Below are 26,967 nucleotides of genomic sequence, written 5' to 3' on the forward strand. Positions count from 1 at the left end.
AGTATATACGGTGAGGCAAAAACCCACAAGAGCCAACGCAATATTGAAGAAGAGGAAAACTGGAAAACTGAAAGTCCTCAACTTCAAGATTTACTAAAGAAGCTACAGTAATCAAGACAGTGATATTGGCAGAAGAACATATAAGTAAATCAATGGAAGAGAATAGGGAGCCCAGAAATGGACCCCTACGAATAGTCAACTGATCGTTGGCAAAGGAACAAAACAGCATAATGAAGCAAAGATAATCTTCCCAGAAAATGGTGTTAGAACAACTGGACATACAAATGGAAATAAATAAATAAATAAATCTAGACACAGACCTTAAATCCATCACTAAAATTAACTCAAAATCGATCTTAGCCTTATATGTAATATACAAAACTGTAACACTCAAAGAATATAACGTAAGAGAAAATCTAGATGACCTTATATATGGTGATGACATTTTACTCTTATTTATTTATTTTTTAAAGATTTCATTTATTTGAGAGAGAGAGGGAGAGAAAGCATGAGCAGGGGTAGTGGGAAAAGAAGAAGCAGTCTCCTTGCTAAGCAAGGAGCCCAATGTGGGGTTCCATCCTGGGACTATGGGATCACGACCTGAGCTGAACGTAGACGCTTAATTGATTGAGCCACCCAGGCTCCCCATGGTGATGACTTTTTAGATATAACACCAAAGGCAGGATCCATGAAAGAAATAATAAGATAGACTTTGTTAAAGTTAAAAACTTCTCTTAAAGAAAAAGACAAACTCAAGCAAATGAGAAGACAAGCCACAGACTGGGAGAAATTATTTGCAAAAGGCACATCTGATAAAAGACTGTCATCCAAAAAATACAAAGAACTCTTAAAACTCGACAATAAGAAAACAAACAATCCAATTAAAAAATCAGCTAAAACCTTGGCAGATACCTCATCTAAGAAGATGGCAAATAAGCATATGAAAAGATACTCGACATTGTATGTCATCAGGGAAATGCAAATTAAGACAATGAGATATCAGTACATGCCTATTAGAATGACTAAAGTCTGGAACACTGACAACAAATTCTGACAAGGTTATAGAACGATGGGAATTTTAATTAACTGCTGGTCGGAATGAAGAGTGGTACAACTACTTTGGAGGACATTTGAACAGTTTCTGGCAAAACCAATCATACTTTTCCCATAGGATCCAGAAGTTGTGTTCCTTGTTACTTACTCAAATAAGTTGAAAATTTGTGTCCACAGAAAACCTGCACATGTATGTTTGTGGTAGCTTCATTTCTAATTACCAAAACCTGGAAAATACCAAAATGTCCTTCATGAGGTGAATATCTAAACTGTGGTACATCCAAACAGTGGGATTTAGTTCTGTGCTAAAAAGTAATGAGATAACAGTCCATGAAAAGACAAGTTAAGGTAACCTTGACTGCATATTACTAAATCAATGAGGCCAAGCTGAAGAGGCTATATACAGTGTGATTTCAATTATATAACATCCTGGGAAATGCAAAACTATTGAGACACTGAAAAGATCAGTGATTATCAGGGGCTGGGGGAAGGGAATGATAAGTAGGCAAAGCAGAGCATATTTTTAGGGCTGTGAAACTATACCATATAATATTATCTTGGGAGAATACACCCCATTATCCATTTGTCCAAATTCCAAAAGTACTACCCTTGGAGTGAACTCTAGTTTAAACTATGGACTTTGGGTGAAAATATTTTGTCAGTGTAAGTTCATCAGTTGTAACAAACGTACCACTCTGGTGCAGTATTTTGATAATGGGGGAGAATTTTATGGGCTGTAGGTGCTGTCTGTGAAATCTTTGTACCTCGCATTCAATTTTGCTATGACCCTAAAACTGCTCTAAAATATAAAGCCAGTTTTTAAAAAGTATATCGTACAGAGCTGAACACATAGAATAAATACATTTTCTATAGGAGATATCACTTCTTGGCTAGCTCTCATTCTCACTGCAGTAGAATGTCAAAATAGAATACAAGGAAGGAGAGAGAGTTGTTACCTAGCAAGAATTTTGGATCTAGAATTCCACCAAAAGAAGCCAGTTCAAAACAAGAGGAAGAATGCGTATCTTTACATAAATTACTCTCTACTTAATGATCATCGCATTGAAGATGTTGCCAGCTGCCATTTGCTCTGTGAAGTCCATGTTGCGACCTTCTACTCTCTGCCATTCTCGGGAGGTTTTATTTGCCCGTGAGATCTCACTGAGGAGCTTCTCTTTCAAACGCAGTATTCTTCCATTGGCCAAGTATGGTGGGCGACACACTGTGACTCTGATTCCCGGGGATGGCATTGGACCTGAACTTGTGTTGCATGTCAAGACTGTATTCAGACATGCACGTGTGCCTGTGGACTTTGAGGAGGTAACGGTTAACTCCACTTCTAGTGAAGAGGATATTCACAATGCCATCATGGCAGTCAGCCGAAACCGTGTGGCTTTGAAGGGCAACATCGAAACTGACCACAACCTGCCCCCATCTCACAAGTCCCGTAACAACTTGTTTCGCACCACTCTTGATCTCTATGCCAACGTCATCCATTTTAAAAGTCTGCCAGGCGTGGAGACCCGGCACAAGGACATAGACATCTTAGTTGTTCGGGAAAACACAGAGGGTGAATACAGCAACCTAGAGCATGAGAGTATGAAGGGAGTGATTGAGAGCCTCAAGATCATTACCAAGGCCAAGTCTTTGCGCATTGCTGAATATGCCTTCCAGCTGGCCCAAGAAATGGGACGCAAGAAAGTGACGGCCGTGCACAAGGCCAACATCATGAAACTGGGAGATGGTCTTTTCCTCCAGTGTTGTAAGGAAGTGGCCTCCTGCTATCCTCAGCTGACCTTTGAGGGCATGATCGTGGATCACACCACCACGCAGCTGGTATCCCGGCCCCAGCAGTTTGATGTCATGGTGATGCCCAATCTTTATGGCAATGTTGTCAACAATGTCTGCACAGGGTTGGTTGGGGGAGCAGGCCTTGTGCCTGGTGCGAACTATGGCCATGTGTGCGCAGTGTTTGAAACAGCATCAAGGCAGGTGGGCAGACATTTAGCCAATAAGAATATTGCCAACCCAACTGCCATGCTGCTCGCAAGCTGTATTATGCTGGATTACCTCAAGCTCCACTCCTATGCCACCTCCATTCGCACTGCAGTCTTGGCATCCTTGGAGAACAGAAATGTCCACACTCCAGACATTGGAGGCCAGAGTACCACATTGGACATTATTCAAGACATAATAAACCACATCAGTACTGTCAGTTAAATGATCAGTGCCTTGGAGGCTGGGCTATTCCCCAAATCTCTCCCACTCTTTACTTTTCTCTTCTCAGGCACTCCAGCCAGCTCGGATAATGTAGACTCTAGAATAAACTAGTTCCTGCTCCTGCTCCAACTCAGAATCTGAGACAGGAGAAGTAAATCTGATTTGTTCTATGAGATGAAAACGTCATGAATGCCATAAACATTGCTTGTTTAAATTAGCCAAATCTATTGTGTTACATATGTACTGAGGAATTCTTCTCTATTTTAATCCATAGTTCACACTTCTTGATGTCACAGTGCACTGAATAAATCAGAGCTGTTTGTAGAATCCTGGGGTTTTCTCAGAACCTGGAACACTGATTTTTCTCTTTATCTGGTCATTAAAATTCAGCAAATCATCCTGCAGAGAAATCTGGCTTCTCTCTAGAGGTTGTTAATGAGTTAATTAGTGCAATAAAATTTGCCTAGAAAATATACATTGTAACCTTAATAATAAATAAGGTACCATAAAGCTGAGCTAGTACAGAATGCTTCCACTCCCTGCTAAGTATCTCATCATTTTCCATGGTTGTGTTCATATTTTGAAGGAAGTTTCAGTGGTATCATTTTTTTACATGTGGACATCCCTGAACACTGTAGCTCTCCTGCATTTTTGAATTCCTTCCAGTTGGCCTCAAGAATCTAGAGTTCAAATCCCCAATTAACAGGTACAGGGCCCCTGGTTCTTTGCTGTACAAATGTGACTTTGGGTTACAAACTCCATATTCGATGCTTCACAGTTTGGGATTGTTTCCTTTCTTTCAATCTCCTTTTTTAAGGAAAGAGTATACATAAGTAAATGAAAAGTGACATGAAATGAAAAAATTGAAAAGTGAAAAGAAAATGAAATGTTTACTGTCACTGTCATCAGAATATATTTTATTTACAGTATTTTTAAGATCATAGTTGGGAAATACAGAAAAATGATAATTTTATTAGGGCTCAGACGTTGTTCTTACCCAAGTTGGAAATAAATACAATGGTTTTATGGAAACTTTCAGTGGTTTCATCTGTAGGAATGGACTGCAAATAAAAGTGAGGTGGAGAAAAACAGTGAATCCTTAAACTATTTTGGAAACTTTTGTGTCTCAGCTTTAATGTTCGTTCTGCTGTGGTTCATGAACCACAAGTTAAAGACAGTGGACTTTTAGACTTGAAAAATTCCTTATGGTTTCCAGAAGTCTCTGCCTTTTCATACTACGTTATCATCTTATGCTCCTTATATATCAAGTCAGAGCCAAGGTTTGGTGGGGTTTAGTTTGAGCAGGAAGTGACTATTTACCCGTCTAGAAGTCTGTCTTTAAGAACAAGGCCAGCAGGGAGAAGTTACTTATTAAATATTCACGGTATTCTTTTAGTGGACATTGGATGTGTTGTTGGCCAGGGCTGCCATTGCCCCACAGGGTGCTGTGCTCTGGGCAGATCTAGAGCTGCACCAGAGGCATGGTTTGATGAGTAGAGCAAGGGATGAATTTTGGCTTGCGGTCCTCCCACTTCCACGGCTGCACTATCCCATACTACCTGAACAGACAAGACCCACTCTGTACCTCTTTCTCCCATGACTAGGGGAATTTATACATGGTGCAGTCATTTCCATACAGACTGTAACCTGGCCACTGGCTTCTATTTGACAATGAGTATTTATGCCAATAGGTACGTTTGAGCTATAGTTTCCCTCTATGGTTAAAGGTGGTTGTCTCCAGAGTCATCCCACAGTTTATCCAGACTGCTCTGATGGCACACATTACAGTGGAATTTTCCATTTATCAGTATTAGATTTGTCCCACTTAGCTATGAACTTTTAAATCGTTTTTTAATTTTAATTTTAATTAATTAATTTATTTTTAAAAGATTTTATTTATTCGATGAAGAGAGACACAGCGAGAGAGGGAACACAAGCAGTGGGAAAGGGAGAAGCAGGCTTCCCGACGAGCAGAGAGCCCAATGCGGGGCTCGGTCCCAGCACCCTGAGATCATGACCTGAGCTGAAGGCAGATGCTTAACCAACTGAGCCACCCAGCCACCACAAATCGTGTTTTATTTTTGTTTTTGTTTTAAGATTTTATGTATTCATTTGTCAGAGAGATCGCACACACAAGCAGAGGGAGTAGCAAACAGAGGGAGACACAGGCTCCCCACTGAGCAAGGACCCTGATGTGGCACTTGATCCCATGACCTGAGTGGAGGGCATATGCTTAACTGAATGAGCCACCCAGGCATCCCAGCTGTGAGAATTTCTAGGGCAGATGCTTTGTAATCTTTCCCTTGTCATCTATAGCCCCTAATGTAGTGACTGATACAGATAAACAATCTATGTTTATTGAATCACCCAGGAAATGAAGGACCTGGCATGTTCTGCCTCATATTTCTTAAAGTGAGATAATCATTGTACCTACCTCATAGCGTCATTGGAAGACTGAGGGAGAAAATACAGAGCTGATAGCACTGTCACATGATAAGTGCTTGCTGTGATTAGAGATTATTAATTATTATCCATTTTTTACCACTCTAAAAGATAATTCTGAGGAGAATTGAGCAAATTAAATTAATACTGTCTTTGGATCTTACTGGATAAGTTGCTTAATTTATATTACGGGTTTGTAACTCACATTCAGCAAGGGGAGTGAATCCTATCTGCTTGTCCACCAAGTCCCCTTATTTCTCTCCTTTTCTATTTCCTTTTTTTTTTTTTTTTTAAGATTTTATTTATTTATTTGACAGACAGAGATCACAAGTAGACAGAGAGGCAGGCAGAGAGAGAGGAGGAAGCAGGCTCCCTGCTGAGCAGAGAACCCGATAGGGGCTCAGTCCCAGGACCCTGGGATCTTGACCTGAGCCGAAGGCAGAGGCTTAACCCACTGAGCCACCCAGGTGCTCCTCTCCTTTTTTATTTCTTGAATCCAGTTACCTCTCTTCTTAGCTCTCTGACCCCTCCTTTCTCATTAGACTTTTTCATTATTAGTAACTTCACAAATTCTGTTATTTCTGACTTGTGTCCTGCCTATAGTTTAGCTCCCTTAAATCTATTTTCTGCAATGCCCTCAGTAAGTTCTTTCTGAAAGGAAAATAAGATCATGTCACTTCCCTACTTAAAGCCTCTCATTCAGCAGCTATTCTTTGGCCTTAGGAGAAGGACAGCTGAACATAGCGTGGGAGACCTTTCATGTTCTGAGATCTTCTTCCTTCCCCAAGTTCACTCTTTCTGTCCCTTCTCTTCACCCTGGTAACAGCAGAGTGTGGCGCTCCAAAAAGAGTGCAGACAGAGTTCATTGTTAAACAGCCATATATCCTTTCTAGGTCAGACCTTGGCCCATGGCCTTGGTTCCTCTCCCCTTCAGGTGATGATCTCCTTTTCACCTTGGAAGACTAAACTTAATCAGTACCACCTTTGGGACGCTTCCTTGGCTAACTCTCTTTCCATTCCCTGTTGAGATTGAGGGAAGTAGCTCTCCCAGTTCTTCCAGAGCTCACTGGATATCCTACCTAGTGTGCAGCCCTCTGGGTATCATCACATGCTTTCCTTCCCATCAACTGCACTCTACAATGTGTTCCTCGGCTACAGGAATGGTGGAGTTGTCCACCACTGTAACCTCAGGATCTAGTGCAGGGACAGCTCTTTTTGCTTGCTCTCAATATTAATGGAAGTAAGATAGGAAGAAAGTTAAAAAGATGGAAGAAAAAAAAAAAAAAGAATGGCCTGAATTCACAGGCAGGAGTCAAGAACCTGAAGAACTACTCTGTTGCAAAATACTCCTGTCTGGCTTCAGTCTATGAACTTTCTTCACAAGTCTGCTCCTCTCTAAGGAACACCATTGGCCTCAAGGCAGTAAAACAGGCGGTTGGCATGCTGCTTCTATTCCTTGAGAAGATTTCTGTACATGTATTAGATGATTTTATCTCAGACTACTCAGTTTACTCTGCTTCATTTAAAGTCCTGATGAATAGTAGAACTACAATAGAACAGTAGCTATAAATTGTCTGATTTTTCTCTTGGTTAACTCCTTCTCATTATGGCTATATTATGATTAATGACTCTACAAATGATTCAGGTGGCATAGCTGCCATTCATCCCAGCAATTCCACATAGGAGCTCTGTGACACTGCACAAGATGCTTAACCTCTCTGATCTCCAGTTTGCTTATCTGCAAAATAAGGGTAGATACTTTCCTTTGTAAGATCGTTATAAAAATTAAGTAAGGTTGCTTTTGATGTCTATAGCTGCGTAAGAAATCTCTTCAAAACTGAGTGGTTTCAAACAAGTAATTAGTATTTATGAGTCTGTAGTGTGACCAGATGATAGTTCTCTCATCAGTATCCTTCCTTGAGGGTTATTAAAAAGGTTGTCAGTGAAGGTCAATATAAAGTTGGACAACTAGACTGCATCACTCCATAATATCTGCCCTCCCCCACCATCTACATACATACACTTGCTTTTATAGAATAATGCTTTAAAAATTCTGACTTCAGGGCCCTGGGTGTGTCAGTGGGTTTAATTAAGCCTCTGCCTTCGGCTCAGGTCATGGTCTCAGGGTCCTGGGTTCGAGCTCTGCATCAGGCTCTCTGCTTAGTGGGGAGCCTGCTTCCTCCTCTCTCTCTGCCTGCCTCTCTGCCTACTTGTGATCTCTCTCTGTAAATAAATAAATAAAATCTTTAAAAAAAAAATTCTGACTTCAGCTTTCCTCAATGTCTGGGATAAAAAATCTTGTGAGGGGAGATTTCTGATTTTGGGGAAAAACAGTCTGTTTAAAAGGTCAGCAGAGAAGATTCCTCTCAGAACTGAGGACCAGGAGAACTTGATTTTCACCATGAATTTGGGTCCTTCTACCAGGTAATGTGAGATATGATCCATTGAGAGATTCCCCACTATATTGGCTTCCAGGAATCATCAAAAAAAAAAAAAAAATGCCATGAGCATTTTTTGTCCATGAAATGTTCTTTTCTCATTCTGGTACTTAATTTTTTTTTTTTTTACTTTATTAATTCCATTTTCTTATATTTTGTTTTACCATAAGCTGCTTGAACCACAGAGAAACAGAAGAGGAAAAACTGGGTTCTTCACCTTCATACTCTTTCCTTTCATTCCTCCATTTTGTTTTATTTTTTTGAAGATTTTATTTATTTGTTTGACAGACAAAGATCACAAGTAGGCAGAGAGGCAGGCAGAGAGAGAGAGTGGGGGAAGCCTAGCAGGGATCCTGATGTGAGGCTTGATCCCAGGGACCCTGAGATCATCATGACCTGAGCCGAAGGCAGAGGCTTTTACCACTGAGCCTCCCAGGTGCCCCTCATTCCTCCATTTTAATATTGACATCAGACCCATCTCCTTAAAGAAATGTTTAGATTGCCACTAGTCCATTCAGTCCCCCTCACATGTTCCCTCATCTGGAATGTGTTCAAGGGCCTCCAGAAGGCATTTCAAAAATTGATAAATACTCAACTTCTTCGTGGTAGTGACAGACAGGGACAAAAGCTTAGAAGAAAAGTGATGTGCTGTTGAAATGAGAATGGCTAAAATAAAGCTATGAAATGGAAACAAACAAAGAATGCGTAAATTGTGTAAATAGAATTTTGAAGACATTTATCCAGTTCTGGATCATTACAGAGGTTGAAGAAAAAAGATAGTATTACCATAGGATCAGTTGAGAATATGAAAAATATCTTCAGGAAGCTGATTACAGAACTAGACAATTTTTGGAGGAAGGCTCTTAGTCCTTGGAGTTTCCCTGATAATTTGAATAACATGGGAACTCAATGCGCTAAAGTGTTCTTTATATCAAAATAAATTTGTGGGGCGCCTGGGTGACTCAATGGGTTAAGCCTCCGCCTTCAGTTCAGGTCATGATCTCAGGGTCCTGGGATCAAGTCCCACATTGGTCTCTCTGCTCGGCTCTCTCTCTGCCTGCCTCTCTGTCTACTTGTGATCTCCCTCTGTCAAATAAATAAAATCTTCAAAAAAAATTTTTTTGAAAAGAATTTGCTTATACTGATAATAGGAAGCTACCTAGATTGCATTTGTGATTGCTCCAAGAAACAAAGAAAAAAGAAAGTAAATATATTTAAAATGGGAGAAAAAAATGGCTCTTTACAAAAGCAATTAAAAAAATTGGAAAGTCTTGTTACCAATATTGCAAATGCTTAAAACCTACATAGCCTGAGTGTAAAAGCAGTATCTACAGAGGAAGACTCTAGACCAAGCTCTAATCAGTTTTCACATCTGGTTTGCTACACTTAGTGCCAAATCTACTTCATGCAAAATAGATGTAAATGAAAGAGAGAGAGATAATATCATATATGTCCAAAGACAAGGCATTTCCCCTCTTTTCTATGCCTCAGAAAAAAAGAATTGCCTTCAATTAGAGTCCTTATCCATGTTCTCATATTACCAGGTATTCTGTCAGTTTTTTTTTTTTTTTAAGATTTTATTTATTTATTTGATAGATCACAAGTAGGCAGAGAGGCAGACAGAGAGAGATGGGGAAGCAGGCTCCCCACTAAGCAGAGAGCCCGATGCGGGGCTCAATCTCAGGACCCTGAGATCACAGCCTGAGCCGAAGGCAGAGGCTTTAACCCACTGAGCCACCCAGGCGTTCCTGTCATTTCTTTTGTTTTGAATAATAAGAAGGTATTTGGAGGAGGAAAAGAGATGACATGAGCTATGCCAGTTTAGGATTTTTATAGAATTTATCTGGAGAATAATGTTTAAATAGGGAGAAAAAAAATCCTTCAACAGCGAAATTAGCCATTATTCCTGGGAGTGTGCTTTCAAAATTACAAATATTGAATATTATTATGTATATACCTTTTAAAAATCACTTAATAACATAGTTCAGTTTTTGGTCACCATATAGAGATCACAAATATTTGCCTGTTAGACAAATGGGAAAACAAGAAGTCCTAACATGATATATGAATTCTTGTGACTTCACTTGAAATTTCCAAAGAAAGCTTCAAACATAGATTCAAAAGGTGCTTTATCTCCAACAACTTAGACAGATGGGATGGTGATAGGTTTGAAAAACTTTTAGAGTACTTGAAAAATGACTGTTCTAGGGAAGACCTTAAAGTCAGAATGCATGGGAAGAGATTAAATGCAATGGGAAAAGAAAGGGTAATATTTCTAAATTGATCTATTTCATGTAGCGTGTTAAATAATGTATTTGATAGAACTATGCATAATGACTGAACTCATCAAACATTATATAGAGAGGTCTATTTAATACGGTCCTCAAAGTTACTCAATTTTGAGGCACAAATTTTTCTTTCATTTTTTTTTTAAAGATTTTATTTATTTGACAGACAGAGATCACAAGTAGGCAGAGAGGCAGGCAGAGAGAGAGGAGGAAGCAGGCCCCATGCTGAGCAGAGAGCCCCATGTGGGTCTTGATCCCAGGACTGAGATCATGACCTGAGCCAAAGGCAAAGGCTTTAACCTACTGAGCCACCCAGGTGCCCCGTCTTTCTTTCTTTCTTTCTTTCTTTCTTTCTTTTTTTTAAAATTTTTTTTTCTTTTCTTTTTTTTTTTTTTTTAGATCTTTTAATTGATAAAAGAGGACATTTTCTTTTTTTATTTGAGGTTGCTTCCTATTCAGGCATTTACCTTATTTCTTAAATGGAACATTCTGTAGAAAATAAGAGATTTTGAAGTTATTGTTCAGAAATCTATAATAGCAAAGGAAGAAGTAGAGATTTCTGGGCACACAAGTGGTACTGTGGAAAGAAATGTAAAGGAATTTCCAATGAAATGGTGTTTAACTATTTAAGGCTGTGGCTAGAGTGCACCTAAATACTTCATGTAGTTTTGATCTTCCAACTTGATAAAAGATGTGATTTCTGTGGAAAGAATGCCAAAAATCAACTTTATGCCAAGCATCAGAAAAAGATGTTAGAAAGCCTGATTTATAAAGAACTCATTTTCTCCAGAGAGGAAAATCTCTGGGATTGATCCTATGCAGGGTGTTCATGCTGTATTGGAATTAGGTCATTTTGATCCCAGTTTTATTCTTGCCAGCAATAAGACACTTGTTGACTTAGTAACTTCATTCATTTGTTCTTTCTCTTATTCCTTTGTTCCATAGTGTCCTTTGTCCTCCTCTGGGTTCTTGCTTTGAGCCAGGCACTATGCAGGCCTTTAAGGATGCGGCTTTGAGAATCTATGTCCTTCCTCTTGAGGGCTGAGAATCAGTAATCACTGGGGAGTTATTATGGGGCGTGGTGAGTATTGTAGTAGTGGCATAAGCAGAGTGATGTGAGAACACACAAGAGGGGATGTTAGAAAGCTCCTTGGAGTAAGTTGTGCCTCCAGGAGTGAGTAAGAGGGAAGGGAAGAAGACAGGAGGAGGACGGCACACGGTCAAGCACAGAGACACAGCTTCTAGAGCTGCTGTCATAAGCCATCACCTGCCCATTACCTGATATTTAGAAATTTACTTTTCCCACATCATTTCTTTTTTTTTTTTTTTTTTTAAGATTTTGTTTATTTATTTGATAGAGAGAGAGAGAGCACAAGGAGTGGGAGTGGCAGGCAGAGGGAGAAGTAGATTCCCCTCTGACCAAGGAGCCCAATGTGGGACTCGATGCCAGGACCTGGGACCGTGACCTTGAGCCGAAGGCAGATGCTTTACCCAGGCGTCCTCCCCCATTATTTCTTTTTTGCATATAATTATCGTTGAATTCATTTTACCTACAAAAACTTGCCCTGATTATCTATAAGGTGGGATTTTCAACATTTAAGATGAACATCTGATTTTTCTCTGACGTGATTGTTTTGGAAGGATAAACCCTTTATATTGATTAATTCACCTTATTAGCTCCCTCATCACGGTTGGTTCTAATTCTTGTGATTAGGAACGTTTGTTATTAAGCTACTTCATAGCCCCGTTACTGCCTCTTCAGAGCCTTTCTCTTGTGTTTCTATCAGTCACTCAGTGAGAATGTTTCATCATTCTGTTCTTTCTGGCACACTTCTTGATTCCTCCATCTCCTCTCAGATGTCTCCTGGATAGTAAAGTCGGTCTCTAGAAACAGATCACCTTCTCTTCTGTGATGCTGAGTTCCAGAGTGAACCACCTGCTCTGATACAATCTTGGTCTCTTAGCCGCTCTGGAATAGGGCTTGGCGTTCATTTGGGATCTTATCTAGGACCTTCTCTGTCATCCGTCATTCTGCTGCCAATGGCACTCCCTATTTCCCCTGATTGCCCCAGACTCTGCCTGGGGTCTGTCATAGTTCCAATCACCACTCATCCGCAGTGGTAGCAGGACACGTGCCATCCACACTTGCCCATGGCCAGAACATTCACCAGGCTGCTGGATTTAAGTCGGTAAGCATACTACAGTGACAGCTACTTTCCTAATGAGAGTGACCCTGTCACTCATCTGCCTGATACTTTTCATCATCCTCTTCCAAGAAGCCACCTGTCTGCAAAAAGGGCTGTCAACCTTGCCATCTTCTTCTAGGAGACTGTTTGGTTTCTGTTTAGAGCACTCAAGAAATGGACAGCTAAGAGTATTAGCATTACTTGACCGTGGTTATTGTTTTCATCCAGATTGACAGATGCTTTTTATCGTTTCTGGCTGAATTTCATCTGCAAAGAGCTTAAAATGCACAGGAGGAGGAAAGTGCTTCTCTTCTAGGATCCCCACTGAGCTGATAACAGTCTATGGGAAGTCATCTATTTAAACAGAAATAAACACGCCTTGGGATGCCAGGAGACTATTTTCAGCTTTATTAAGCTATTTTCAGCTTTATTAAGAAATCTGTGTTTTAATTTTTTCAAACATTTCCATTCCCATTCATTTAGCTTTTCACTGTGTGCGTATCAATTAGAACACTTGATGAGAATGCAGACGTTGCATTCTGCTCCTCACAGAAATGCAGTGCATTTGGAGAAGGAGTAAAGAATCTGGAAGATTTCCAAGGGCCTTGTCAGAAACTTGTACCTAACTGGCTTTTCATGGGGCAAGTATTCTTGGTCCGATGTTACCTGGGTGCTGGGAAATTTTCCCGTTGGATATCTTTTCCTGTTTAAAAAAAAAAAAAAAAATTCCTGGGACTCCTAGGTGACTCTGCTGATTGGGCATCTGCCTTCAGCTTGGGTCCTGGGATCCTAGGGTCCTGGGATCAAGTCCCACATTGGGCTCCTTGTTCCTGCTTCTCTCTCTGACTCTGCCTGCCTCTCTGCCTTCTTGTGTACGCTCTCTCTCTCTGACAAATAAATAGATAAAGTCTTTAAAAAAAAAAATTCCTTAGGACCATGTAGATTAGCCAGACATTAGGCCATGGTCAGATTTGAGTGTGTGTGTGTGTGTGTGTGTGTGTACAGTCAAATAGTAAATACTTTAGGCTGTATGGGCCAGCTGGCCTCTGTGGCAGCTCTTGAGTTCTGCCATTTTAAAGCAGTGGGAGGCGCAGACAGAATAAACATGGCTGTGTTCTAAGAAAATGTTATTTGTGGACACTGACTGTAATTTAAATTAGACATAATTTTCACATGTTACATAATACTCTTTTTCTTTTGACTTTTTCCAATCATGAAAAATTGTAAAAGCTATTCTTTGCTCACGTGCCATAAAGAAACAAACAAACAAAAAACAAGCCTGTGGGCTGTAATTTGTGCACCTTTGCTGTAGGCAAAGGGACTCAAGTAATGAACAAGACAGAAGCCCAGTTCTCATATGATGTTTGTTTTCCATGAAGGAAGACAGACAGTGAGCATACAAACACACAAATAATGAATATTCTATCAAGTTCTGAGAGCTAGGAAGAAAGGACAACAGAACAAAATGCAGATGTTGCTACTAAAAACAGCTAGTGGTAGAAAGACTGTGGGTGGGCATTGCTTTAGCTGATAGGGAAAGTTTCTCTGACTTGGTATCTGAGTAGGCTTCCGGATAGTGCCAGGGAGACATGCGAATATCTCGTCCAAGTAGATGGAATGATGGAGGCAGGGCCCCAAGTCACGGCGAGCTTGGGGTGTTTGAAGATGACTGGTCTAGCTGGTGAGGACATTTCAGAGGGGATGGGGAGGCCATGCCGTGACACGAATACAGTGACAAGTCCATGTAGCACTCTGGGCCAGAAGAAGGGCTTTGGGATTTATTCGAGTTTCTGTGCTAGGCCATCAGTAGATTTAAAGCTGGGGAGGGATGGGAAATGTTTTACGACTTTGGATAGGTCACTGGCTGCAGAGTAGATGAGAGACAGTCGTGAGGGGACAAAAGTGGAGACCAGGAGGGCAGTCAGGAGGCTAGTCCAAAATGGAAGCTTTTCCATTTACTGTTCTAACACTTGATATGGGAATGTGGTAGAGACTGAGGAGAAGATGAGAAGTAGTGATGTAATAGCTTGGCTTGGACTACCAAATGGGATTTACATCAAGAACACCACAAAGAAATGAAGTCCATATTATTTCTATTGCCTTAGTAATCCTCACAGTGGCAGTTAACTTGCTACCTGTGGCAGTATTTTATTTAATTCTCACAGTTCTGTGAGGTAGGTTTCTTTCTACGGCAGAGATGAAGAAATTGGAATACTAATAATAGGGTCTGCATCAGACCCAAAGGTCTCAGAACGGGCAGGTGGCAGAGGGGGACTAGGACCCATGTTTTTCCTGGTCTTAAGCATGTGACCTTTTCACTTACATTTCAGTTATCTATTATTATACATTGAACCAGCCCAGAGTGTTCTGGCTTTAAACAATGATTCATTATTTTTTATGATTTGAGGATCATCAGGGTTCTGTTCCCTGTGGTTTTGGCTGGGATTATGCATGAGGCTACAATCCAATTGGAGCTCATCAGAGTCTGGAACATCCAAGATAATCTCGTTCTCATGGCTGCCAATTGGTGCTTATTGGCTGGTGTGTCTCTCTTCTCCCTTATGTGACATCTCCACTATGGCTTCTGCCTTTATACAGAAATGTTTAGCACTGTTTCCTTTCTTTGTGGTATATCAGCACTCTTCTAGGCAACTAAGGAGAAGCTAGGGCATCCACCCCGTGTTGACTCATGTGTTGACTAGACATCAGTTGCATTCCTGGTGTGAGTGGCGCACTGTGGTAGAAACTATGAAAAAGGAAGAACTAGATAAGACATGGGTCCTGCCGTCAAGGTGCTTCAGGTCTAGAAGAAAATATTACACTGCCAGATGAGTACCTGAAAAAAACACAGATGTATGTTTGCGGATGGAAAATACACTTCAAGATATATATATCAGATTGTTCTTCTTGAAGGCTTGGACAAATTTCAAAAAGGTGTTCTTCCTATAAAGTGGATACTGTTCTTTGGCTTGCTCTAATTTTATATATTATGGAGGAAATTGAAGCATTTTTTTCTTCCAGAAAACTAGAGAGCATTGTGAAAAGTCAATGTTTCTCATAGATGACCCAATTTCCAGTCAATTCAGTGTTTGAAGAAGGAGAATTTCATCTGCCACCATGACCTTCAGCTTTATTTGATCTCTGACTGGTTTGGGTCACTGAAGAGTTTGATTTTTTTTCCAGTGAAACCTTCCAGGAGTCTGCTTTCTATAAATATGTATATATGTGTGTGTGTGTGTGTGTGTGTGTGTATATTATATATTATATATATTATTATATTATATATTATTATCTTATATTATATTATTATTATATTATATATTATATATAATATATTATTATATGTGTGTATATATATATACACATATATATATATGTATGAGATAACCCATAGACTAGCCACTGGCATGAAAAGTCCCAGTATGCTCATCATGTATATAACAGATGTCTGAGCAACAAAAACTTGCATATAATAGATGTTCATTTAATGTTAATGTGGCAGCTAGAACCTACTATTCGTTGTTTTAGTATAGTATAGATGTTTGGCAGTCAAATGACATTTAAAAACAAAGCTGCAATACCATTCAACATGTGCTGATATTTCAGATACTGTGTTTAAATGCCTTCTGTGCATTTCCTTTTATCTTTGTACATGTTTGTAATTGTAGGTACTATAATTATCTTCATTTTCTAGATAGAAACATTTTTTGGCAGAAGAGTTATGTAACTTGTCCAGGGGACAGAGCCAGGGCTTGAACCCTGGTCCTTTTGATTCCCAAGTCCATTCCCTTTATCTCCATGTAACACAGAAGTAGCGATGGGGAGAGAGCATTGGCAGAGCCTCCAGGAGAGCTGAGATCTAATCCTGCGGACTGAACTCACTAGCTCTATGATCTTGGACAAACCAGCTTCCTTTGCCTGGAAAAAAAAAATTACCTCTCTTCTATAAAGCACAGACATTTGCAGCTCATATTTCTGTGCTAATTTAGAGCCTACATATTCTTTACATTTACATTACAATTACATTTACATTGTATCTATCTCCTGTACCATTCTTTTTTTTTTTTTTTTAAGATTTTATTTATTTATTTGACAGAGATCACAAGTAGGCAGAGAGGCAGGCAGAGAGAGAAGGAAGCAGGCTCCTGGCTGAGCAGGAGCCCAATGTGGGGCTTGATCCCAGGACCCTGGGATCATGACCTGAGCGGAAGGCAGAGGCTTCAACCCACTGAATTACCCAGGTGCTCCTCTTTCTTTTTTAATTAGCGCTTACCCCCTTCTGATAATCTAGATCATCTACTCAGTCATTCTTTATTGTCTATCTCCCTTGCTCTAGGATGCAAATGCCAGTAAGGGCAGGGATCTTTGTTTATGAAGATATATCCCAAGAGACTTTAAGACTTTCCAGCACATGGGAAGCCCCAAGAAATATATGGTGTACTTACTAAGGAATATTGTTATGGGAGAGAGGATGAGGCATTCCACAAAGGAATATGGAGTAAGAAAGGACAATAAGACATTGGGCATCTTGGTCTTTTAAGTTGTTTTCTTTTATGTAAGGAAGCAATGAGGAAAGGAGACCAGACTGTGGTCTGAGAGTTTTCATTTGGCGAAGATGTAAGACCCTGTCGTGAGGGTCTTCAGTGTCATACACAACAGTTCAGTGTTACACACAACAGTTAAGATTTTCTTTGTTTGCTGATAGTCAGTTTTGATCCCCAGGGTCAAAATCCCAGGGGTGTGGTGGTTGTTTCCAAGAGACAACCCTTGATGCTTAATACTGAATTTGCAAGTAACATTTAACTTTCTGCTCAAATGTATGGTCAGCCTTTCCTGGGAAATGACAACAGCCACACAAAAATAAGAAATGGTGTTGTTATACTCTGAGCTCAGTGAGAAAAATGTGCAGCTGCAGATGTGTTATTCCTTATTTATGGTAATTGAATTTTAAATTTAATTTAGCAGTAAAAATCTGCTATTTAAAGGATTGTTACACTGTAAAAGACTTGAGAAGCACATAGATTCTAGGGGTACTTAGAGAATCATTTGATGCCTGATGGGTGACAAGCATAAATGCATCCAAATTAATCATAATTGCCATTCTAGCACGTAAAATGCAGCAATGTGTTTATCAAAAGGATGCTTCCAGAAGATATGAAAAGAACATGATAAATAGCAGGGCCAAAGACTTATGTTGCAAAGCTATGCAGGCAACAGAAGCTACCAAACTGTATCCCTGTATAGTTGAAACAATATAGATATTGTGTACATATCAGTTTATTATAAATATTTCATAAACATTTTAAGAAAATAGCTGCATATTTTTCTATTATGAACATTTACAATAGTCTTCTTAGCCTTTTATGAACTTTTGCATGTTTCAGCTTTTAAATTTTCATAATCCTAACTAATGCAATCATTTTCTTAGTGCCCATTCTGTTTTCCATATTAAGGATTGTTCTTGGAAGAGACCATACTCAAAGTGGAATTATTGAGACAAAGGACATGAATTATTTTCTCATCAGCCTGTCTGTTAACTTGACTAGTGAAAATTGGGATTTGTTAATGGTTTGTCTTTTACTGTTTTTAATTGCTGATGAGGTTGAGATTATGTTTATTTGTAATTTTATGGTATTGATAAAGATTTTTTAATAAATTTTTTTCTTAAATTTTAAAATAAATTTTATAAAGTTTATATGTAATTGTTTCCTCTCCTCTGAAATGCCTTCTTAGGCCCTTGGACTTTCTGTCTGTTGGAGCCTAGTGTTTTTTATTGGGATCTCACACTCAGAATTCTGCATATGCAAAAGCCAGGTCTTTCAGTCCAGCTAAATGGTCATGCTACTGGAATAATTAATCAATTCATTGGAACAGTTGGTCGATCTTCTGACATGATGGGTCATTTCATCTGTACGAGTGGATCAATTAAGTGAAACATCTGGTGGGATAAAGGTGCACCCGATAAATCATGTTAGGAAGTGGAGCTGAAAATCAAAACGTAAACTAGTTCACAGGCACCTCCCTTTTGATTTTTTCGAAAGTATAATGACAATGGAAAGTTCAGGAAACATGGTGTTTCTCCACGTATGGGGGAGCCTCTGCACTAATTGCAGTATGTCAGTGTTTTTATCTTCCTTCTCGTGGGGTGTTCTGAGAGCAATCTTCCCCTTGAAATTAACAGCCTGGGTTCTCTCCTTTCAGTGACCCTTCGCCAGATGAAAACTCTCATCGACTTAATTTAATAAATGAGGAAGAGCCTTCCTTCATTTTTCATAGGTTGTCCTCTGCAGTTGGATTCATGCCAGATCTAGAGATGAAGAGATTATAGGAAACTATTTGAAATAATGAGTGCAAGGTGACCACGCTTGAGGTGAAAGAAAGGAACCGTTATATTTTTACATGAGTGTGGAAATTTTCTTATTAGCAGTGATATCTCCTAACTATGCCCCCTTACCCCTGAAACCTAATAACATTTAGGGGCACTAGGAGTCAAGGTCAGCAGGCGTAACACCTGTCTGAGTTCTCTGATCTTGTCCCATGCCACGAATGGGCCTCAGATTTTTTTCACCACAGATTGGTTCTGTGAAGAATTAGGGTGTTAGGTTCACAGTGTACCTTTTCCCTCTGATTTTCTATTCAGTTATTTGGTTTATTTAAGTGTTCTTTGATTTAAAAATAGTTGCTCTAAAAATAGACACCCTGACTGCACTGTTGCTCTGCTGGAATTGGGCTTGGTGACCCTGCATCTGAACATACCATTTTCTCCTGGCAGGTGTCATGGCTGTCAACATTGACAGCCCTTTGAGTCATTAAAATTTAAGCGATGCTTGTACCCATGTGGCTTTAATAGAATTATACCTATCTTCTATGGATGAAAATATTTTAGTCATTTAACCCATGACGTGCAGCTAACCCCAAACACATACATGTTCACACACACATGTGTGTTTATAAGACAAAACTCAATTCAGATAACAATAAAGGTATAATTGTTTTGACCTCAGCCAGGCACAGTTTCTTTCTGCTTCTCTGTCCTGAATATCCAACAGCAATAATGACAGATCTAATAAGCATATCCCTTAAAACCCAGCCTAGGGTAGAAACACTGGTTCTATAATCTGTCCAATGATAAAGTGTAGGGATACATCTCCCTAGCTTTAATTCCAAACAAAAAACCAAATGCTTTCTATATTCTTTCAGTAGAGTGGTCCATCAGAATCTCTACTTTTTTGTTTTGTTTTGTTTTTAAGATTTTATTTATTTGACAGTGAGAGAGGGAACACAAGCAGGGGAAGTGGGAGAGGGAGAAGCAGGCTCCCCACTGAGCAAGGAGACCAATGCAGGACTTGATCCCAGGACCCTGGGATCATGACTTGAGCCAAAGGCAAACGCTTAATGACTGAGCCCCCTTGGTGTTCCGGAACCTCTGCTTTTGAAAAAATCAGATTAAACTATGGTTCAACAGGGACACCTGGGTGGCTCAGTGGGTTAAGCCTCTGCCTTCGGCTCAGGTCATGATCTCAGGGTTCTGTGATTGAGTCCCACATCGGGCTCTCTGCTCATGGAGAGCCTGCTTCCTCCTCTCTCTCTCTCTCTCTCTGCCTGCCTCTCTGCCTACTTGTGATCTCTCTCTGTCAAATAAATAAATAAAATCTTTAAAAAAAAAAAAAAAACAACTATGGTTCAACAGCCTGGGTGACTCAGATATCAAGTTGCATCCAAGATCACATTTTATTTGGTGAGTGATGGAAACAGTAAACCTTGTATTATTATGTTTTATTTATTAAGTGATTACAGTTGTCTATTCTTATTTTACCTCAGAAGGATTCGGGGTTGTATGCCATAGATTGAAGCAAGCTAAACAAAACGTTTATGTGAAACCAAACATGAAGCACTATTAAGCATATGTAGGAAATAGCCTGGGTCATAGAGAATCCAACAGCTCTAAGTTGGAACCTTGGCCTTTTCACTTTCCACTGAGAGACTTTGAGAAAGTGACTCAACTGCTCAAGTCTTAGTATCTTCAGCCATTAAAAAAAGGGATAAAACAGTAAACATCTCATGAGATGGTTGTCAAGCTTAAGTAGGTAACACAGGTAAAAGAGGTTAGAGTGTATCATGGTGTAGGGAGTCATTAAAGAAAGGTAAGAGTGTTGACGAATATAGTGTTATGCCCCAATACTGGGTCCATGATTAAAGGAGCGAGACTGATACAAAGCGAAGGTCAAACAAAGCTTTATTTCGCGCCAAGCATCAAGAATCAAACTGAACGTTCGGGGCCGCACCTCTTACAAGAGAGGGTGATCCCTCTCCTCTTCACAGACTAACTTTTAAGGGCAAAGGCCATGCAGTCAGGTCTGGCCACGCACAGGTGGCCAATGAGATTGTAACACACACAGGGAACTCCACAGTGATGCTAGGTGACCAATTGAGTTACAATTTACCCTAGTAGACATTTGAACCAGCCTATTACACCTTGATTGGGATTGGCGCCAGAAGGGCTCCCAAAGGGCGGGGGCCCATACTCCTTGGTAACCAGGGAGACAGTTTGCGTGCCCCCGGCATGAGATGTCTCCACCTGGCCTGACCCACCTTTGTATCTGGGCTTTGTTACCTGTAAATCCCCTGGGGGAAGGGGAGCAGGGACAGTTTCTAAACAGGTCCTTACATATAGCACCTGCATTAAAGGAAATGAACCAGATTTGAAAATCTGTTTTCTGAGCTAACACACTAGGAAAGCACGCTGCTGAGAATGAGGGCAAGCTGAGCCTCCCTAAGCGCTCCCTTGGAGAAGGCTGATAGTAGGTCATCAGAAGGACTGCAGGCTGTAAAACACTGCATTTCCTTGTTAGCTTCTGAAGAAATTTGTCTAAAGAGTGTATAGGTATAGAACTGTGAAGAGAGCAGCATGAACTATCTCTAGAAGGAATAATCAATAAATATTTTAGTCTCTTATCATAAGGATATGATTCCATTTCCAAGATTACTATTTTTTTTTAAGATTTTATTCATTCATTTTGGGAAGAAAGTTTTTTATTATTTATTTTTTAAACAGTTTTGTTTATTTGACAGAGACACACAGCAAGAGAGGGAACACAAGCAGAGAGAGTGGGAGAGGGCAAAGCAGGCTTCTTGCAGAGCAGGGAGCACGATGTGGGGCTTGATCTCAGGACCCTGGGATCATCACCTGAGCTGAAGGCAAATGCTTAAAGAATGAGCCACCCAGGTGCTGCAAAAGAAAACTTTGTGAGGGAGGGTGCAAGAAGAAGGGGAGGAAGAGAGAGAATATTGAGTAGGCTCCGAGCCCAGCAGAGAGCCTGATTCGCAGCTCAATCTCAGAACACTGAGATCCTGACTTCGGCCGAAATCAAGAGTCAAAGGCTTAACCAGTTGAGCCATCCAGGTGCCCAGGAAGAAAGCCATTTTGAAGGGAACATCAAGATCTTATTTTTTTCTGTCATCCCTCTGAAATTCTATTTTCATTTTCTTTCCCTCCTCCTCAACTTACTACCAGTCCATCAGCTTTACTTTGAAGTTTATCTAGCAGTGGGAAATGATTTTCTTTTCTTTCTTTCTTTCTTTTTTTTTTTTTTTTTTTTTTTTTTTTTGTAAAGATTTCATTTATTTATTCGACAGACAGATCACAAGCAGGCAGAGAGAGGCAGGTGGGGGTGGGAAGCAGGCTCCCCACTGAGCAGAGAGCCCAATGTAGAGCTCATCCCAGGACTCTGGGATCATGACCTGAGCTGAAGGCAGAGGCTTTAACCCACTGAGTTACCCAGGTGCCCCAGGAAATGATTTTCTTAAGACATTATCTTGTGATAGTATCATGAGCTGCTGACATTATTTCTAATTAAACACACAGTAAATGTTTTAATTTCCTTCTTGAACCACTTATGTATTGTATGTCAGACATGTTCTTTTTGATCATCCCATGGGGCTAATATCACATTATAGGAATTTCATTAAAAGGAAAAGAGTTTGGGAGCAAGCAGACTTCAAAATACCTTGAAAAGAGCAAAGTTTGAGGTAGAGTTTACTTTCGGGTAGGCCCCGGTGGCTGCCATTTTCTAGGACATTGTTGTGTACCACATACCATGTTGGACACTTAGCATATAATTTTATTTCAGTTTTACCTCAGTTCCTTGGAGTCAAGTATATTATCCTTATTTCGTTGAAGAATCAGCTGAACCCAGAAACTTGTGGTAATATTGTCAAGGTGACCCAATAAGCTGTGGGTATGACCTTCTTCAATTCCAGGTCCACCTCCAAAGCTTTCTACCTCATCATTCTGTACTGCCCCCTAAGTACAAATATAAACACTCTTGAAGGAGTGACACTTTCTGTCATTCCTTACAGTGACTTTTAAAATGTCTGATCTTCCTGTTCTCCATTATTCAAGTTCTACCTCAGTGAAAAGAAATGATCTGAATACAAATATTTCATCAAGTAGAGTTCAGCTTTAGGTGTTCCTAAATGAATGAGTGGATGGGAATTTTAGAAAATTTAAGTCATTTTTAGTCTTTCATGATGGAGACCAACTTTCTCCTCATTCCAGCCACTATTCTCATGTTGCTCATGATCTTAATGACAGTTTTAGACAGATTAAAGGTAGGAGCTGTAATTTCTTTCTGTTAATATAAAGTCATTTCTACTTAATGTTTATAATATATAAGAGGCTATACTAAGTGCCTTATATGCATTAAATGAAAATAATTTCACAAGAACTGAGAGAGAAAAATGGATATTAAACCTAGTTTCATAGAGGTGCTAGCCTGGTTCAGTCAGTAGAGCATGCTTCGCTTAGTCCTTGGGGTTATAAGTTTAAACCTCATGTGGAGTGTAAAGATTACTTAAAAATAAAATCTTAACTGAGTGAATGAAGAAGATGTGATACACACACACACATGCACACACACACGCATATACACATATACAATGTAATACTATGCAGCCATCAAAAAATCCCCAAATCTTGCCATTTGCAATGATGTGGATGGAACTAGAGGGTATTATGCTGAGCGAAATAAGTCAACCAGAGAAAGACAATTACCATGTGATCTCCCTGATGTGAGGAATTTGAGAGGCAGGACGGGGATAGGGGGTGGTCATAGGGGAAGGGAGGGACGATGAAACAAGATGGGATCAGGAGGGAGACAAATCGCCATAACAGACTCTAAATCTCAGGAAACAAACAGGGTTGCTGGAGGAGAGGGGGTTGGTTGGGATAGTTGGGTGATGGACATTGGGGAGGGTATGTGTTATGGTGAGTGGTGTGAATTGTGTAAGACCAATGATTCACAGACCTGTACCCCTAGGGCAAATAATACATTATATGTAAATTTTTAAAAAGAAAGAAAGAAAATGCTTTTGCAAAAAAAAAAAATAATAAAAAAAGTAAAATTTTAACAAAATCTAAATAGATGAGAAAAATGAGGTCCTGAGGAACTATTTACTTATTCAAGGTACATAAAAGAAACAAGGTACAGTGGTGCTATTTGATACCAGATCTACCTGGCTCTTAAATGTGTGCATTTTCTTTTACACTCATCATAATGACTAATATTTAGGTTCAATCACCCTGTGAATTAGTGTGTTGAGATGGGCTGATAATTACAGTAATACTTTGACATTTAGAATTATAATTATATATATATAACATTATATATAAAGTATAATATAAACTGAGCAAATATTCATTGAGTGGCTACTGTGTGTCAGGCATTATCATAGACAGTGGATCCAAAGCAAAAGCAGAAACAAATTTGGTTCCTGTCCTCCTGGTCTTTATAGTCTATTGGGAGGGCATAGATTAAATCAGATAATTAATGGCAGTCATGATACATGCTGTTAAGTAATGCAGGGTGCCAGAAGAGCTTATGACTTATAAATTTGACCTAGTTTCTGGGTCAAGAAAGGCTACCATGAGGGAAATTAATCATAGGATTAATTAAAACTGGTTATTAGCTCATGTCCCTTTTGATCTTCTGATAGAGTTGATGTCATTTTATAGGAATTTAATAAGATGGTAGTCTGGAAGGATGGTGGCTAAGCAGAGAATGGTGTTCTAGCCTCTGTGCGGGTTCAGATGCAGGAAGGACTTTGCATGTGGAATGCAGGGGGCAGGAGGCTGACTATGGAACAGGGTCAGAACTCACAGAGCATGGGGTGCCTGTGAGGCAATTTCATCTGTTTCTAATGGGTGCTGAGAATCCATTGAAAGGATTAATTTGTATACAATCTGTCGTTCAAGTTGACTAAGCTTTCCTTTTCAACTTCAGTATATGGGCTCTAGACAATGGGTAAGTAACCCATGTAGTGGCTTTATGAGGTGAAAATCATTCTGTGTGTTTCAGTAACAAGATCTGTAGCTTTACTCATTTCTCACATAGTGTTTAACGACTCTGAAGCAGCTTATTGATGCTATCAGGAAACTGACACATTTCTAAAAAGAAATGCATTATCCATGCTATAAAATTAAATGTTGCATTGCAAAGCAATGTACTAAATATCTTTTTAGTCAATTTTTGTAAACTAAATGTTATAAAATTATATTGAAGCAAAAGGGTGCATAAATCCATCAGGAATATATTTCTTAAAGAAGTTTGTTTAGTTGCCCTGTATTGATAGGCAGATTTTAATTACCTTTGTACAAATGTATATTTTCCATGTATGGGAAAAGATATACATTCTTTTACCCATATTGTCATTCAGGCTTGCATGTACTTATTTGGGGCTTTGAGGATAAATGCATTTTAGAAATTACTGTCTTTTGATTAAAAAAAAAGTAGCGTAAAATCAAATAAATTTTTAAAACCTTCTTTTACACAAATATTAACGTGTCCTTGTATAGTCTGGATTCTGTTTTAAGAACCTCTAAAATGGATCATGGCTATAAATGCCTACATTAATTTTGAATGCAAAAATTGGATGTATCCCTAAAGCATTCTGAACATATCCTGTATAATGCATAGTCCTACAGTTTTGGATAATAAGAGGCTGAGAACCCTCTTTTACCTAAAACAGACAACACCACCACAACAATAACAACAACAAAACAAAACCCACAGCATTTGATGGGCACTTTTCATATCGTCTCATTGAATCATCATGAACCAAGAGGATAAATACCATTATTACCCTATTTTATAGATGAACAAGGCACAGAAAGGTTCGGTACATTGTTCTGTCCCCACAGCTAGTAAGAGTTTGAGCTTGGCTGGGAACCCAAGAGTTTGTTTGGCAGGCTGAGTGGAGAGTCCGTGTTCTTCAGCTTGTATCTGGCAGTGATGATTCCAGTGTGCGATGGTTCCTTCAGAAAAGATGTTTTATATGATCTTCTTTTCTGTCTCTCCTTTTGGAATGGCTGCTTTGTACAGCTTGATGTTAACACCTATCCCCTCAAATAAACTAACTCCTCCAGAAAAAAGTCGTAGAATAATAGCACAGATGATGACGAAGTAGCAGCTCCCATGACTCAAACCTGATTATATGCCAGACCCTGGGTCAGTACTTTACATTTTCCAACTTCCGTCTCAACTCTAGAAGGAGGTTTAAATCTTCCCTTTTCACATATTAGGACTCAGAAGCTCAGAGGATTGAAGTAAACTGTCCTCAGAATGGCGAAGGTGAGAATGTTGATGATATCTGAGCAACATATAAGTCTGTGCCCTTAACACAGTACACAAAATTGTCTCAACTCTACACATGTTTACATGCAGTGCAAGTATGGATAGGTGTGAAAGGCAGGGATGTGTGAGAGAAATAATTTATAGTTTATCAAAATATAAGGTCTGGAGCTGCAATATTTTTTACAAGTTTTTTATTTTTTTTTCATATTTTGAGATGCCATTTTTAATTTATAAAACTGGGACAGATTTTTTTTTTAATTAACACATAATGTATTATTTGTTTCAGGGGTACAGGTCTGTGAATCATCAGTCTTACACAATTTATAGCACTCACCATAGCACATACCCTCCTCATTGTCCATCACCCAGCCACCCCCCTCCACTCCAGCAACCCTCAATCTGTTTCCTGAGATTAAGAGTGTCTTATGATTTGTCTCCCTCTCTGGTTTCATCTTGTTTCATATTTCCCTCCCTTCCCCTTGATCCTCTGTCTTATTTCTCAAATTCCTCATTGATCAGGGAGATCATATGATAATTGTCTTTTTCAGATTGACTTATTTCACTCAGCATAATACCCTCTACTTCCATCCAAGTCATTGCAAATGGCAATATTTCATTTTTAATGGCTGCATAGTATTCTGGGGTGTGTGTGTGTGTGTGTGTGTGTGTGCGCGCGCGCGTGTGTGTACCACATCTTTTTTTAAAATTT

At 39.5% G+C, this 26,967-nt stretch overlaps 2 protein-coding genes across 3 annotated transcripts in view; both read left to right on the plus strand.

Moving 5' to 3' along the window:
- The window catches only part of NELL1 (neural EGFL like 1), an 847,777-nt gene that overhangs the window by 545,548 nt on the left and 275,262 nt on the right, over positions 1-26,967 (plus strand). The gene's annotated exons all lie outside the window — the stretch shown is intronic.
- On the plus strand, positions 2,055-3,665 carry LOC131810419 (isocitrate dehydrogenase [NAD] subunit gamma, mitochondrial-like). Its single transcript, XM_059138349.1, has one exon. The coding sequence runs from the start codon at positions 2,104-2,106 to the stop codon at positions 3,271-3,273; it is 1,170 nt and encodes a 389-aa protein (XP_058994332.1). The 5' UTR covers positions 2,055-2,103; the 3' UTR covers positions 3,274-3,665.

This window comes from Mustela lutreola, chromosome 1, assembly GCF_030435805.1.
Source record: "Mustela lutreola isolate mMusLut2 chromosome 1, mMusLut2.pri, whole genome shotgun sequence".
Lineage (NCBI taxonomy): Eukaryota > Metazoa > Chordata > Mammalia > Carnivora > Mustelidae > Mustela > Mustela lutreola.

What these genes read in the sequence shown, in the direction of transcription:
- LOC131810419 (XM_059138349.1), top strand. Translation starts at nt 2,104, where the DNA reads ATGATCATCGCATTGAAGATGTTGCCAGCTGCCATTTGCTCTGTGAAG.